Raw genomic sequence first — 15439 nt, 5'->3', positions numbered from 1 at the left:
AAGCGGCAGAGTGTCGTGTGCTGGGTGGTGCGGGCGGAGGGCGTGGTGGGTGGGCTGCGTGGGTTGCTCACGCCGACATTGCTCCTCGGTGGAGCAGCGTGCGAGTGCAGTACGGAGCGAGAGCGAGTCGGCAAGCGGCGGTGGAGCGGGCGAATGAGGCGCGGCCCTGAATCCGCTGGCGACCCCTTCGGCGTTCGTCGCCGCGCTTCTCTCGCGCTTCTCTTCCCTCGCTTGCACCGCGTTCCCCACGCTCTCGCAGCTGCGCGCGCCTGGCCGCACGCTCTGTCCTTGCTGTCGCTCCTGGAGGGCTCTCCCGTATGTCATCTTGCACGCTGCGGTCCCGCCTCCTTACCCCGCCCGCGTGTCTATCTCCGCATGTCTCGCTACCGAACACGCCTGGCCCCGCTTGCTTGCCCACACGGTTTGCCTCTGCGACTGCGTCGTCCCTTCCTTGCTTCGCTCCCCTCGGTCTGTTCCCTCGTTCTGGCACAGACGAACCACCATGCTCTTGCGTTTCATTCATGCTCGCCTCGCAACGGAAAAAGCCACGTCTGCGCCAATCTGCGCGCGTCGTCTGTGCAGGAACGCGGTCTCGCCTCGCGCTTCTCATGAACGATCGCCCCTCCGCCCCGCAGCCACGCGGGCCCGCGCCCTTCTCCGCGCGAGAGTGCCTTCCAACTCAGCGGCCAATCGCGGCGCGCGTGGGTCGCTACGAGTCGCTGGGCGAGGGGTCTCGCCCCTCGCGGCATCTTTCGCTTGCGCTGCCTGTCGGGGCGATTGACTTGCTCCGCTGCCTGACGACCTCGAGGCTGCAGCCTGGACCCGACGGCTGAGCCCGCTCAACACGGCCGACTGCGACGCGTCGCTCGCCCGTCAGGAAGGGAAAGTCCGACCTGACGCGGGGCACTTTCCTCGGTAACTTCGTTCTTCTCTCCGAGTCTGGGGTCGCAGCTTTTCTTCCCTCTCCGAGTTTCCCGCCGCAGCCAGCCGGCGGAGCCGAAGCGGGATCTTCTCGCGGAGGTGGCGCTGCTGCACCTTTCGGGTGCGCCACCTTGCGCACTTTACGCCCTCCCGGTTCAGCAGCCGGCTTGCTGGCCAAGACGCGACACGACGAACAAGCCCAGCGGGTTGCTTGCTACACACAAGGCACGACCAGCGGAGGGATAGTGCAGAGGAGGGTTCTTACAGAGTCTGTTCGCGAGGGAGGAAACTAAAAGGAGAGTGTCTGTTCACACCGAGCCGCACAGCAGCTTCGGTCACCTCGAGGAGAGCGACAGCGAAAGATAACCGGAATAAGGAGAAAGCGCGCGAGCGCGAAGAATGTCTATGCGTGCGTGCGTGCGTGCGGGCGAGAGGGGCGACATGCGCCCTCGGCCGTTCTCTAGAGCGGCAGAGTCGCCCTCCCGTGCTCGTCGACGCTCATGAGCCCCGTCGTCGGGTGCGCGCTCTGCATCTGCTGCCCCGCGCGCGCGGCGAGCCTCGCGCCCTCCTCGGCAACGAGCGCGCCGAGGCTCGCTGCGCCCGCGCTCCGAGGGAGCCACGCCGCGTCGTTGCTCCCGGCCGCCGCTAGCGGCGGCGCGGGCGAGCCACCCGAGGGAGAAGCGAGCGAGAGGCCCTCCCACCGCCCGGCGATCTCGCTCACGCCCGACGAGTAGACCTTGCTCATCGGCTCGCTCGCGAGTCCTGCGACCGACCCGGAGCGCGAGAGCGGTGGCGCCGCGGCCCCGGGCGGCGGGTCAAAGGGCGCGGCGAGCCCGCCTGCGGGACCGCTGCGAAGCGAGGCGAGGGACGCGGTCGACGAAGAAGACGGAATCGAGTAGGGCGTCGGGCGCGAGAGCGAGCGGTGCCGCGTGTGCCCTCCGCCAGGATGGCGCGCGCCCGTGCCCGAGCCAGCTGAGAAAGACAAGCTCGACGGCCGGCCAGGGAAGCTCGCAGAGGGCGGAAGCGCGTGCGACATCTTCGAGGCGAGCGGAGTCGCCAGGTCGAATCCATACGAGGTTGGCGTTGCGGTAGTCGGCAGAGACGGGCTGTGTCGATGCATTGAATGCGGATTGGGCGTCGACGAGGCCGAAAGAGACGTCGGAGCGAAGTGAAGCGGAGAAGGGCGGTGGGAGAGCGGGCGCGAGTCGACGGGGAAGGCGATCGTGGCCGGTGCCGTGTCCCGCCTCGCGAGATTAGGCCGCGGTGCAGTGCCCTCGATGATCTGCGGCGGCGAAGGGAGCTGGTCGAGCGTGACGGGGAAGGGCATGGGCAGCTGCGACTCGTTGCCGCCCAGACTGTGGGCAGACGAGTCGAACGGGCTACCCATCGAAGGTGCCGGCGTCGACGATGCGCTGCCGCCATACAGCTCGATGCCCGAACCAGCTGGCGAGGCATTTGAGCTGTAGTAGCCCGCTTGGACATCAGGCGGCGGGACCTGGTACGCAAGTCCTGTGGTATCCAGCGGGCTGGGCGTTGCGGCCGAGCTCCCGCTCACAGGAGTGTACGCCCCAGGCGTCGTCGACTGACTCGCGATGGCGTAGTCCGAGACGTCGAGGCCGGACTGGCCGGGGTACGCTTGCGACTCGTCGAGCGTGGCGAGGTGCGCCGGGTGGATGTACGGGACGCCTGCGGCAGGGTCGAGCACCGCGGCTGGCTGACTAGTCTGTATGGCGTATGGTGCGAGCGGCGCCTGGAGCTGCGAGGGGTCGAACGAGATTGGTCCAGCACCGAAAAAGGCGTGCTGCGCCGGGTCGTATGGCTCGGCCGGCGAGGCGAAGCGAGAATCGGTACCCGGCGTCGTGTAGTAAGCGCTCGTGCTGCCGGAAGGCGCATCGTCGTAAGGGGATGGTGCCGTGACACTCGAGTGAGGCGAGTCGCCGTCGATGCGCAGCCGCGTCAGGACGGGCTGGACGCGGCCGGACGGCGTGACGATCGAGCCCTGCACAGCAGGATGCTCGCTCCAGGCGTCGGTCACCTCGTAGGGTTGGGGCATGGGCTGGAAGGGCGATTGCGAGGACTGGGGGGAGGTCCGGCTCGCGAGAGGGGCGGTGGAGGGGTATGTCCAGGACTGCAGGCCCATGGGCACGGGAGGGGAGGAGTTGGCGTGAGGTCGGCGGAAGCGAGAAGGCGTGGCGGGAGGGGGAGCAGTCGAATAGCCCGCCAGCACTTCCTGCTCGTCCGGGTCGACGGCGCCCAGCGCAAGCAGCTGCTCGCGCGAAATCTCGTGGTGCGAGAGGTGTCGCGGCTCGCGCGGGCTGACGGTAGCCATCGAGTGACTGCGCGTCATGCTGAGTGACGACGAGGGAACGTGGCGGCGGGTCGGGCCGGGCGCGGGCGCCTCAAACTGCTCGACCGAAGTGGACGCACGCAGAGGATTGAACCCGCCGAGGGACGAGACCGACTCACTCCGACTCTTGCTCATCGGTGACGAGCGCGCGTACGGGGCGAAGCGGGCACTGCTGAGCGAAGTTGACGAGGCGGAGCGGTCCATGGCCGGAGCAGGCGTTGCAGGTTCGCCCCGCTTGCTCTGCGCTGCCGCTGATGCCGCTGCTGCGGCCGCTGCCGCCTTGGCCTTGGCGGCTTGCACTTTGTCGGCCGACGTCGCGCTCGTCGTGATGGAGAGGCTCTTGTTCTGCTCGCGCTTGGCACGGGCTTGCTGACTGTGCGTGCAGGGCAGGTCAGCTCCGCTTCATCTAGACTATGACGACGAACGCACGCATTCCAGTAGTTCTTGATCGTGTTGTCGGGCCGGCCGGGAAGGTGCTTCGAGATTTCTGCCCACTTGGGACCGAGGGCCGCATGCAGCTCGTGCAGCTTGGCGTCCTCTTCGGGCGTCCAGTCGCTTTTGTTGACTGCGAACGGACGCCGCCGTCAGCCTGCATTCTCTGGAAAAGCTCATGAAGGGGTTGAGTCGTACTGGAAGGGTCGAGGTGGTTGTGCCAGCGTTCGCGACACTGCTTGCCTGTCCGCGTGCCAAGCTCGCCGGCGATCACGACCTGTCCGGGGCGCAGAGAGGTTCAGCTGTGTTCGGAGCGGGCACACAGGAATGGCGAAAGCAACGCACCCATTTCTCCGAACCGAGTTCGTCGACGAGCTCGCGCAGCTTGTCGTCCTCCTCGACCGTCCAAGGACCCTTGGTCGGTTTGGGTTTCGTGAGGTTCTTGTAGCGCTGTTGTACGCAAGCGAAGGGGGTCATCAGCGCGCTACTCTCATCAGCATCTCCGCTCACCCTCCGTCGGGACGAGAAGGACGGAGCAGCCGAGATGCGTTTCGAATCTCTGAAGCTATAGAGAACGCGCGACGCACGTCCTGGCAGTCCTGCTTGCCGAACTTGCCGTCCGGGAACGCCTCGCGAGCGATTGCGCTCCAGGTGAGGGTGCCCTCTCCGCGCTCGAGAGCCGCCATGAGCTGCGCATCGTCGTCTGCCGTCCACGCGCGGCCGGCGGGCATGGCTCAGAGGGACTCTGCAGCTCGCCGCGGGCGCGCCGGGGTCCACACGAGACGGGAGCGACGGACGAAGCGGACCGACGAGCACAGGGCGGAGGTGGGCGCTGAAAGTCGTCGATGTCGCGAGCGGAAGCGGCTTGGCGGCAGCACGGGCGAAGCAGTAGCTGCAATCTCGCGCTGCAGTGCTCTGCACGCACCCGGACGAGCTTCGAGGCGAGGCGGGAGCAGGCGATCGTCTCCTGTCGACCCGCGCGACGTCCGGACGCTCCGAGTGCCGTCGCGTGCCTTTTCCAGCTGAAGGAGGGTCCTCTCGCTCGTGTGCAACAGTTCGGGTAAGACAGAGACGCGTCCATGGCTACATCGCATCTTTCGCAACTTCAGTGGGACTTTCGAGCAGGACGAAAGCGTCTTCATGCTCGAGAAAGGTTGGCAAGGCCTGCGAGCGCGCTACCGAGACGCAAAGGACTGATTGGAGAGAGATACAAAGAAGAAAGTAGAGGGAAGAGGGAGACGAAACGAATGTGGGTCCCGCTAGGCGAGCCGGCGCGGGATGTCGCGGTGCTTCTTGACGAGCCGGTGACGGCGGAACGACTCGTGAGCCCGCTCTTCAATCTCGTCATCGATGGCGAACGCTGCCGAAGCCGATGTCGAGGAGGAGGAGGCGGCGGTAGAAGCGGCCAAGTTGTCCGGGACGGCAACTGCGTCGGTCATCGTCACGAAATTCAAGCCGCTCTGGCTCCTTGGTGACGGCGACGGCGAAGGAGACGGCGCTTTCGCCTCGTCGAGCTTGGCAAAGCGGTCTTCGGGCTGAGTGTTCGTCGTCATGCTGTCGAAGGAAGCGTCAATTTGCGGCATCGCGTGAGTCTGATCCCAGGCAAACTGACTGTTCCGCAATTGAGACTGCCCCTGCCTCTTCAACTGCTTTAGCCGAAGATGTCGCGCTGGCTCCGACCTGCGTAGCAACGACTTCGTTGCGAGACGAAGTGCTCGAGACAGACGTTCGAGCCGAAGACGGGCTACTACTGGCTGTACGTTCCTCGTCACCTGCATCGGCAGAAGAGGTTGATTGCGAGGCGGTCGATGCAGCAATACTGCTTGCGCGGGTGCTTGAGGTTGCGTGGCCATCATTGCTCGACCTGAGAATGTCAAAGACTCAAGGTCAGTCCCAAGGCGCGCGGATGGGTACAAACGGCACGTACGCGATACGGTCCTCTTCGACGGCGCTGGTCCGAGTCGCGCTTGGCTGATTAGCAGAAGAGCCCGGCGAGGCGGTCGAGCTAGGGGCGGGTGTGTCAGTGGTTTCGTCGCGAGATAAACGTCCATTGACGCACGTCAAGACGGCGGAACTTGTCGTCGTAGTTGTCTCGCAGGTAATGCCGGGAATGCACAAGCCTGGACGAGAGGCAGTCGTGCTGCGTGCGCAACAGGTAAGGCAAGAGCCTCGGAGGAGTCGACGCGGCAGCTCACGTTGCGGTCTCCTCGTCCGAGATACGCGTGCGGCTCGATGACTCGTCTCCATCGGCCGAAGAAGACGTCGTGCTGCTGTTGAGAATGTCAGCGGCGTAGCACACTGTGTAATGTCCAGGGCTGACTAACGTGCTCGTGACCCCGAACGATGTCGACGAGCGAGTCCGGCTTGACGTGGAAGAGCCGTCATCTACTGTATCCGAAGTATTGTTCTCGCATCCGCCAAGCCAGACGGGCAAGCCGGGCAGGCAGGGCTGGGCACTACTAGTGGGAGCATCCTCCACGGACCTGCGGCATGCGCTCGTCAACAATGCCTGGCTTGATCAGCACGGGGCGCAAAGACATACGTGGTGGTGGTACGAATTGATGTTAGCGACCTGGTGGTCGGCTCGTCCTCAGTTCTGTGGACCTTTCAATCAGTTGGGTTCAAATCGCGTGTCGCGCATTCGGCACCCACGTCGTGCGAGAGCGCGTCGTCGTTGTCGTCGTCTCCACGTCGTCCTGGCAGCCACCGAGCCAAGTCGGGAGACCTGGCACGCACGGGGCTTCGGTTGCCGTCGAAGCGGAGGTTGGTGAAGTGCGGGTCGAGCGAGATGTCGTAGCTGTCTCGTCCTCTTCGCAGCCACCGAGACCGGGCGGCAAGCCCGGAATGCAGGTCCTTGCTGTGGTCGTCAAGACGTCTGAGGTTGTTGTGCGGGAGCTGCACAGTCGACCGAGAGTCAACACCCTGAGCACAGGGCAGCGCGAGTGGACAGTACCTCGTTGTTCTCGACGTCGTGCTTGTCTCCTCGTCTTCCTCACACCCGCCAAGCCAGGCGGGAAGGCCCGGAATGCACGGTGCAGCAGTCGTGGTGCTCGACACCGAAGACGACGTGCGGCTTGTGCGAGACGTAGTGGTCGCTGTCTCCTCACAGCCTCCCAAAAACACGGGCAGATCAGGCGTGCAAGGCGTAGCAGTCGTGCTCGTAGTCGTCGCCGAGGATGCGCGGCTGCAGACTGGAGCTAAGCCGAAGAACCTGCTTAGATCGATGGCAGGTTGCGAACGCACCTGGTGGTTGTGCGAGTTGACAAGCGCTCCGTCGTTGTCGTCGATGAGCTGTCGCAACCGCCAAGCCACTCGGGGAGGCCGGATATGCATGCTGCGGTGCTGCTGGACGTAGGCACAATGGAGCTGGGCAGAGGACCTCGGGTCAGACTTGCTCGTCAGTCAAGAAAAAAGGTGCGCACCTGGTTGTGCGAGAAGCAGTACGCGTGGTCGTCGTCTGCAACTCGCAACCGCCGAGGAAGATTGGCAAGCCGGGGATGCAAGGTTGTGTCCTGCATCGCGTCGCGACTCAGCAAGTGGATGCCTCTCACTCATGCATAGCATACGTAGTGGTAGCTGTCGTAGTCGTCTCAGACGCGCTAGTACGAGTGGACGTCGCTCGAGTCGTCGTCGTAACCGCTGGATCCGAAGTGCTGCAATTCGAGTTCTCAGCGGTGTCCTCATCACGCTCAAAGAGCCAGCGGACCTCGAGCTTGTGATTGGCAGACTCTGCGTCGTGACAGCGGATGCCGTGGTCGATCCAGTGGAAGTGGTTGATACAGTGCTTCTCGTCGGGCTAGCCGACGACGATGAGCTTGTCGTGCGGGTCGACGATGACGCAGTGCTGCCGGACCGATGCGTCAGCCTGCTCCTTTTTCGGACGAGTCTTCATCAAACGCGCACCCAATAACAGTCACATCTTCGAAGACAGTCTGGAAAATCGTTGCGATGCCGGCAGCTGCATGCGAATGCGGTCAGCCTCCTGCACTTCTTCAGCCAGATGCGACGCCCGACGCACCACCAGTAGCCGTACGAGTCACGACGAAGTTTGCTCCGGCCAGGTACTCGGTGCGCGTTGCGACAATGACCTGTTGACCGTCGATTGTGACTGTTTCGAAGCCAGCCTGCACGGTATCGAACGCGGTGGCCGACACCGTCACAACCGGGAGAGTGAGCTGCTGCTGCACGGTCGAAACTTGTCCGTCGGCGAGCGTCGTGAACGACTGCCTGGTGACGACAGCGGCGGTCGCCGTTTGGACGAACGTCTCGACGCCGTTGATGGTCGTAGTATAACCGAGCGCATTGGCTTGCTCGGGACCGCTATCGTCGTCTCGCGTCGTGACGACAGCCGCGGGGACAATGGCGACGATCAGCGCGGCGAGAGCGGCAAGTGCGAGTGCTGCTTTCATCGGGCGGGAGAAGCGACCGCGCGGCCCGCTCGACGGCGGTGCCGAGCTGAGGGCATAGCGGCGGTCCGTCGCCGGTGTCTATCAGACGAGAGAGGTCAGCAGCAGGCTCGACGAACCCGCGTTTGCGGCGCAGAAGAACGCACGCCCGACGGTGTGCAGGGACTCGACATCGCGAGAGCGGCCGAGCGAAATGGATCAAACGAGTGTGGGTGGGTCGGCTCAGGTCAAGCAGCAGTAGCAAGAAGATGCAGCGGCAAGTACAGCGCGAGAAGGACGAGGGCGGGGTGTCCGAGACGGGGGCACGAGCGGGAGACAGGAGACGAGGCGACGCATAGGGTAGCGCGAGGCGAGACATCGAGTCTTGCGATTAATCCTGCAGGCTTAGTGGCTCGGAGGACGCTGCGCAGGTGGTCCTGCTTTGTAATCGCAGAGCGAGAGCTCGGTGGATTGCGAGAGTTCGATGAGGCTCCGTGAGAAGCAAGTGAGAAGCGTCACAGTGACTGGCAGCTGCCTCAAGCAGGCTGTAGTGATCTGCAGAGCTGCAACTCGACAAGCGCTTCGAGCGCTCCGAGCGAGGAAGAGCGGGAGGTGGAGAAGAGGAGGACGTTCGTTACGTGAGGAAAGGGAACAGGCCACATGGCCTCTCTACTTTGCCCTCGCGGCATATTAGACGCACGTGGCAACGAATAGTTATGCAAGAGGCGATCAGGACACTGAGGGGGCTGCAGACATGCGCGGAGAACCCAAGACAACCGGCAAAGACGAAGGACAAAACACGGGAACGAAGGTACGAAAGAGAGGTGGACGGCGCAGGAAAGCTACAACGTGACACGTGGTGGATGCTGTCAAGACTGTACAGGGAGTAAGACGAGTGGGCGCGTCACGCCTCGTCTTCGGGGATGCGGAAGGTCGAGGCGAACATGGCCTCGTCCGAGAGGTGCGTTGCGACGGTGTCGTAGACATGGAGAAGGAGGTGCGGGAACCGCGAGGTGAAGTACGACAAGAAGCCGCCGGGGAGGTCGCCCAACGCGCGGCGGACCGTCTCGGGCAAGTCCTGATAGTGATGTTTCTGCAGCGACCAGGGTCAGCCAGCGAGCTCGATCTGAACAACGCGCTCCACGCACCTTGTTACGCAGAACACGCAGCAAGTCGCGCACGCTGGCGCCGTCATACTTGCGGTATTTGCCAAGGTTGTCGAGGAAGGTGCGGTCGAGCGCCTTTTGCCAGTCGTCGCCGACAATCTCGTGCGCCTTACGCTCGAGAGAGATGAGCGTTGGCGCGGGCGGGTCGCGCTCCATAATCTCGAAGCGGTCGGAGGCGTCGCAGATGAAGAGGAGGCGCTTCTGGGCGTTCCAGAAGAAGGGGTGCAGCAAGACGGCATCGGCGGCAGGTCTGCGACAGAAGGCCCATCAGCACTGGATTACTCCGCTCGTGTAGCGCTAAGACGTACCGTTCTCGCGGGTCGGTCGCGACCATGCGCGTGATGAGGTCCTGAACCTCGACGGCTTCTTCGCCGAGCCCGTCGAGCCGGTCGAGGCAGACTTTGCCGTTGAGAATGTTCATCTCGCGCTCGTAGCGTCCGCCGAACGGGTGCTCCCCGCGCGTCAGGACGTAGTAGAAGATGCAGCCGAGCGAGAAGATGTCGATCGAGCGCGTGAGGCGCATGCTCGGATCGGTGGTCGTCAGGCCCGCGAGCGTCGTCGACGAGCCGCCCGAGCCAATGCTTGCAGACGGGGTGATGGCGCCCGACGTTGCGCCTTCGTTCGGGTCGACGAGCCCACGCAGAACCTCGGGCGCGCGATAGCCGAAGGAGCCGGCGGCATGATTGACAGTCTGCTGGAACGACGACTCGTCGACGTCGAGCTTCTTGCACAGACCGAAGTCCGAGATGAGCATGCGCAGGCCCGGCTGGCCGCGCTTGGCGGTCGAGACGAGGATGTTCTGCGGCTTGATGTCGCGGTGCACAATCTTGAGTGTGTGCAGGTGCCGCAGGCCGGACGTGATCTGCCTGAGCGCCTTCTTCGGGTCGAGCTGCGTTACGAGGTCCGGGAAGGCAGAGGGCTGGTCGACGAGGTCGAAGAGCGAAGCTGGGCAGAGCTCGAGCGCGATGTAGAGGAACGTTTCGCGCTGCTCCTTGCAGAAATACCGAATGACGTGCGGGTGGTCGTCCGACTCTTGTAGGAGGTTGACCTCGTGAGCCGCGATGGTGACGAAGTCCTTGAGCAAGCGCTTGACGGCGACGGCGCGACCCTGGAACTCGCCTCGCAGGACGACGGTGCCGTGCGAGCCGTAGCCTGCCAGTAGCTGACCGTCAGCGCAACCCTCGGATACAGCACATATGAAGCAGACGTAGACGCACCGAGAATTGTCTCGCTCACTGACAGCCCACCGACGGTCTGCGGATCGAGCTTGGCACTCTTAGCGACGGCTTCTACCGGCGCGTTGCCCGTCGCGACCGAACTCGGTGCGCTCGCGCCCGCAGCCTCGCCGTCCACGCCGACGCCAACCGCATCGACCTGGGCACTCACGAGGGCGCCCGCGCTCCCGTCGAGCTCCTCATCGCGAGTCTCTCGCGCGCTAAGCGTGATGCCCTCAAGCGCCTCCTCGCCGGGTGACACGAGCTCGTCGAGCCCAAGACCCGTGACGAGCGCGCCGTCTTTGCCCTTCTTCTTCTTCGCGCCGCGTCGCCGCCGGTTGCGTTTCCGAGGCGGAGTGCCCGGGGCACCGCCACTGAGCGATAGACCGAGGCCTGAATCAGAGTCGGCAACATCATCGAGCGATGTTGCGGGTGTGAGAGAGGCGGAGGACGGCGATGCAGCGAGAAAGGCGGGTGCGTCGGGCGAGGAAGAGTCGAGATCGGGCGAGCCTTCGTCGTCGTCGTCGTCGTGCTGCTCATTCGATGGCAGCGGGGGGAGATCCTTCGTCGTCGCCGAAACAGGTAACGCAGGACCAAGAGAGAGGGAAGAGGCGCGAGCACGCGCGGGAGAGGCGGTACCCGGAGTCGCGCTGAGCGCAGCGAAGGTCCCGCTCGTAGGAGTCGGCGGTGTTGACGGCGAACGTCTTCGCAGCCCTTCGCGCCCAGTTGTGCTGCTAACCTTGGGCGTCGCAGCAGTCGCGCTCGCCGCACCCTTGGCGGGCGCGAAGTCGAGGGGCGTAGAGGGCGTGCTTGCGCCCGTCCCGGCATTGTCCTCGTCCGTCCCTGCAGCACCCGCTGCTCGGCGGCCCTTCTTACCCCTCCGCCTCCCCTCGCGAGCGCCGACGCGCACCTTGCCCTCCTGCGGACCCGCACCTCCGGCACTCTTCCTCATCTTGCCCCACGCCCATGCTGCGAGGACGAGCAGCACGACTCCCACAGTGAGCCTGCTACCGCTGCTTGCGGGCTCGCCGTCTGCGCCGCCGAGAAGCGGGCGGACGACCCGCGACCGATACAGGCTCGCGAGAAGCGTCGACGAGCCGGGCTGATGCGGGCGTCGGCGATTCGGAGTGCTGTTGTGTGGCTGAGCGGGCGCGCCAATTCCGGGACCGGGGAGCCCGGGGCGCGAGGAGGCGGATGGCAGTGCGTCGAGGGAGGAAGGACCGTCGAGCAGGAGAGGCTCAGACGGCGAGGGCGAAGCGGCGTCGAGTCCGGGCGCAGGGCGGACAGGCGCCGGATTCCGCACGCGGTGCCGCCCAATGATGCACTCGATCCCGCTGCACGTAGGTGGCGGAAGCGCTTCGCCCGTCGGCGAGCCGTCTTCCGCAGACGGCTCGCTCCCCTCCTCATCAGCGCCAGTAGCGACTGCAGCTGCCTTCGCCACTTGTGCGAACGGTACGAGCGGGAAGCGATCCCGGCTCATGGCGAAGAGCTCGCCCTCGCCGACCTTGTCACCGCCGCGGCCGGAGTGCGGCGTGCGAATGCGCCCGACAAAGGTCGATTCGGGCTCGCGCTGGAGCAGGGAGAAGTCGAGCGGTAGGTCGTTGACGAGCAACGGATGCGGCTGCTCGAGCATGAGGGGCGAGCCGGGCGGTGCATTCGACGATGTTGAGTCGGACGGAAGCGGGACGACGATGTCAAAGACGCTGACGACCGGAGCCTCGAAGTCGATCGTCCATTGGAAGTTCGTCTGTCCCGCACGGAAGCACACAAGCGCGCCATCATGCATCGGCTGAAGGTAGAGCGAGTCGGGCGTGCGCGTCCAGGTCGACTGGGTCGGGTACCCGGCGGTCGCTGGGTTTGGCGGCAGCGCAGACGAGGTGTAGGTTGTGTACGAGAGGGTCTGAAGCGGTGCCGATGACGTCGAGTCGTAGATCGAAAGCTGATATTCTGTGAAAGCGAAGTCAGCAAAACCAACCAGCAAATCCAAAGGCAACGCACCGGTCCGCGCCATGTACAGCAAGTCTTCTGGGCGCCTGTCGATGTCCTCCTCGAAGTCTTGATCGACCGACCTGCCCCCCGCGATGAGCTCATCGCCCTCGTCCCATTCGCACCAGCCAGCATTGCTACCGAAGACGCCAACGAGGCGACCCGTCTTCAGGTCGACGCCGACAAACCTCGTGTTCTTGCTGCCGGAGAACAGGCGGCTCGAGTCGCCGGAGAAGCGGAACGGGCTCTCGGCCACGAGTTGCTGCACCGACATTGGGAGTTTGTCGAGCGCGCCGGTCGAGCGCGAATAGACGTAGATGTCGCCGTTGCCAGCCGGCTCAATGATGTACGTCTCGTCGTTCTCGATCTCGCCTTCGGCAAGGACAACGCCCGTCTCGTTCGTACGCCCATTCGCGGCGGACGCAGACGGAGACGGGCGCTTTCTCCGACTCGCGGACTTGACGAGCGGACCGCCTATGGCGTCCTGCGCACCGTGACGGTGCTTGCGGTCAGGTCCACGGCCAGTACCGCCAGCGGCGATGCCTCCGTCGTCGTGCAACGTCCAAACCCATTGTCCCGTCTCGCGCTTGAGGGCATGGACCTGCCCGTCGACGGTCACGGCCAGAACGAGCGGCGAGAGCTGGAAGCCTGGAGCTTCTTCAGCGGACCGCTGCGCATCGTCTGGCGGGTCTGGCGGGCCAGGGGCGTTCCAGCGGACCCCCCGCAAGGCTTCGCGGAGAGGCTGCTGCGAGCGGTTCGCCCGGTCAAGGTGCGGCAGAAGCGGGACGGCGTCGGGAGCCGGGCGGGAGTCTGCGCGGGTCGCAAGTGCGGCAGGCTCGGGCGCGGCGTGCACGCAGCGGGCGACAAGGACGCAGACGAGAACGAGGAGGACAAGAGAAACCGGCCCACCGCGCTGTACGAGCGCAGTCGGGACCGGGACCATTGTGTGTGTCGGGGCCAGGGAGGCAGCCTGTCGCTCCCTAGACAGCTCAGATGCGCTCGGAGTCGAGGGGAAGCAGATTCGGGTGCTGAGAGTTTCCTGAGGGACAAGAGGGGAACCCCGAGCGGGTCTCACCAGCGTGGCAGACCGAGGGCTGTACACTCAGCTTTGTAGACTAGCTACCGACGCTTGTGTTTGGCTGCTCGCCCAAAAGAGCGAGGAGCCGGACCCGTGTTCACTCTTCCCCTCCTCGCGACGTTTCCCCCTTTCCCCCAGGTCCAAGTGATGCAACGAGATTGCGGACCGAACAGCGACCGCGACGGACAGCGAGCTCGCGTGCCTTCGTTCTGATTCTCCCCTTCACTCTCCCAGAGCTCGTCTTTGCTGCTCATTTGACCCAGCACATCCCGCTTGCTCGCACTCGACTCGCTCCATTCCCTTGCGAACAGCATCCCTCACCTGTCCCGCACCTCCCACCCACAAGCAGCGATTATGGCCGGCGACGACAACGTGAGTCGTCCCTACCACTCCAGTTGTTGGCCTGTGAGCTGACGAGAATCGTCTCTCGTTCCGCTCGACCTTCTCAACTGTCTCCGCCTTCGTACACCGTCACTGTCCCTTGCCCCGCTTCCTCAATGCTCGATCTGTGTGTGCATCGACACAGGTGATCACGGCGTATCCGAACTACGCTCCTCAGAAGTTCGAGCAGTCGCTCCCGGGCAAGGACCAGGACATGGAACCGCTCGCCGAGCACACTAAGGTCGAGCGCTGGCACCGCGGCGAGCCGCGCCTCGAGGAGTACGTCGGCTCGGGCAAGCTCAAGGACAAGAAGGTCATCATCACCGGCGGCGACTCTGGCATCGGCCGCACCGTTGCCGCCTTCTTCGCTCGCGAAGGTGCCGACGTCACGATCAACTATCTCCCGGAGGAGGAGGAAGACGCGCAGGTCACCAAGAAGCTCGTCGAGGACGCTGGGCAGAAGTGCCTCCTCTTCCCGGGCGACCTGCGCTCGCAGGAGACGCGCGAGAAGCTCATCGACGCGCACCTCAAGGAGTTCCAGTACCTCGACATCCTCGTCAACAAGTGCGCCCGATTCCTCGAAGTTACAGTCGATAAGTGCTGACACTCTGTCTACCGTGTAGCGCCTCGCAGCAAATCCAGTGCAAGGACCTCGCCGAGATCGACATGGACAACGTCGAGGACACGTTCCGCACCAACATCATCCAGTACATCGGCCTCACCAAGGCTGCCCTCCCGCACCTCAAGCGTGGTGACTCGATCATCTGCACGACGAGCGTCACGGCGTACAAGGGCTCGGCGGGAATGCTCGACTACTCTGCCACCAAGGGCGCGATCAACACCTTTATCCGCTCGCTCGCCATGCAGGTGCTTCCCAAGGGCATCCGCGTGACCGGTGTTGGTGCGTTCAATCTTTTTGTGCGTAAAGAAGCGGGATCGGAGGTGCAGGACCCGCCGTGTTCTCGAAGAAAGGCGTTCCAGCTTCCGGGGAGCTTACGCTGACTCCCACACCTTCCCGGCTGTTGCTGGCTATCTTCAATGCAGCCCCGGGACCTGTCTATACCGCTTTGCAGCCGGCTTCACGCTCAGCCGAGCAGATGGAGAACTGGGGTGTCGACTCGGTTCCGCTCTGGGGACGTGTGGGCCAGCCGGCCGAGCTCGGCGAGAGCTACGTCTACCTTGCCACGAGCGAGCTCAGCACTGGGTCAGTATCTTCTCGCTCTCTCAAGTACTCCGGCAGGAACTGACGCCGCGCGTTGCATTGAACACAGCACCATCGTCCACCCCAACTCGGGCAACTTCTTCGTCCCCTGAGCATCTCTCCTCCAGCTTGTACCTGTCATTACGTACATCACATCGTGTAACTAGTCATCCGTGCCCAAATCGGAGCAGTCGGGGGTGAATCTACGAGAAAGAAGCGAGTGCGTTGTCGCCAGGCGCTTCCGCTTTGGATCATCTCGCCTCGATTTGCTTGCATCCCAGCGAGCAAGCATGGACGGAACGTCCCGCACCATACAGCTTCTGCAGCG

General features: G+C 64.2%; 6 protein-coding genes across 6 annotated transcripts; 1 reads left to right on the top strand and 5 right to left on the bottom strand.

Moving 5' to 3' along the window:
* Positions 1 to 1381: 1381 nt before the first annotated feature.
* JCM10292_000035 (uncharacterized protein) lies at positions 1382 to 4431 on the bottom strand (the record flags this gene model as incomplete). The annotated part of the gene is made up of 5 exons (XM_076651883.1): positions 1382 to 3641; positions 3698 to 3833; positions 3899 to 3977; positions 4046 to 4150; positions 4288 to 4431. The coding sequence occupies 5 exons, from the start codon at positions 4429 to 4431 to the stop codon at positions 1382 to 1384; spliced, it is 2724 nt and encodes a 907-aa protein (XP_076502578.1).
* A 528-nt stretch (positions 4432 to 4959) lies between these two features.
* Positions 4960 to 5283, bottom strand: JCM10292_000034 (uncharacterized protein; the record flags this gene model as incomplete). Its single annotated transcript, XM_076651882.1, has 1 exon — positions 4960 to 5283. One exon carries the CDS (start codon positions 5281 to 5283, stop codon positions 4960 to 4962), a length of 324 nt encoding a protein of 107 aa, XP_076502577.1.
* A 68-nt stretch (positions 5284 to 5351) lies between these two features.
* Positions 5352 to 7033, bottom strand: JCM10292_000033 (uncharacterized protein; the record flags this gene model as incomplete). The annotated part of the gene is made up of 9 exons (XM_076651881.1): positions 5352 to 5380; positions 5461 to 5564; positions 5628 to 5705; positions 5760 to 5840; positions 5896 to 6183; positions 6243 to 6296; positions 6353 to 6425; positions 6574 to 6595; positions 6944 to 7033. 9 exons carry the CDS (start codon positions 7031 to 7033, stop codon positions 5352 to 5354), a joined length of 819 nt encoding a protein of 272 aa, XP_076502576.1.
* A 463-nt stretch (positions 7034 to 7496) lies between these two features.
* JCM10292_000032 (uncharacterized protein) lies at positions 7497 to 8279 on the bottom strand (the record flags this gene model as incomplete). Its single annotated transcript, XM_076651880.1, has 4 exons — positions 7497 to 7544; positions 7612 to 7658; positions 7719 to 8187; positions 8253 to 8279. 4 exons carry the CDS (start codon positions 8277 to 8279, stop codon positions 7497 to 7499), a joined length of 591 nt encoding a protein of 196 aa, XP_076502575.1.
* Positions 8280 to 8989: 710 nt separating this feature from the next.
* Positions 8990 to 13394, bottom strand: IRE1 (bifunctional endoribonuclease/protein kinase IRE1; the record flags this gene model as incomplete). Its single annotated transcript, XM_076651879.1, has 5 exons — positions 8990 to 9178; positions 9234 to 9501; positions 9560 to 10403; positions 10469 to 12412; positions 12464 to 13394. The coding sequence occupies 5 exons, from the start codon at positions 13392 to 13394 to the stop codon at positions 8990 to 8992; spliced, it is 4176 nt and encodes a 1391-aa protein (XP_076502574.1).
* Positions 13395 to 13883: 489 nt separating this feature from the next.
* On the top strand, positions 13884 to 15224 carry JCM10292_000030 (uncharacterized protein; the record flags this gene model as incomplete). The annotated part of the gene is made up of 5 exons (XM_076651878.1): positions 13884 to 13901; positions 14056 to 14474; positions 14534 to 14811; positions 14955 to 15114; positions 15182 to 15224. The coding sequence occupies 5 exons, from the start codon at positions 13884 to 13886 to the stop codon at positions 15222 to 15224; spliced, it is 918 nt and encodes a 305-aa protein (XP_076502573.1).
* Positions 15225 to 15439: the final 215 nt, after the last annotated feature.

The sequence above is a fragment of the Rhodotorula paludigena genome (assembly GCF_050403205.1).
Source record: "Rhodotorula paludigena JCM10292 DNA, Rt_paludigena_JCM10292v1_ctg59, whole genome shotgun sequence".
NCBI lineage: Eukaryota > Fungi > Basidiomycota > Microbotryomycetes > Sporidiobolales > Sporidiobolaceae > Rhodotorula > Rhodotorula paludigena.
The sequence above is the reverse complement of the archived record's forward strand: the minus strand, read 5'-3'. Positions and strand labels throughout refer to the sequence as shown.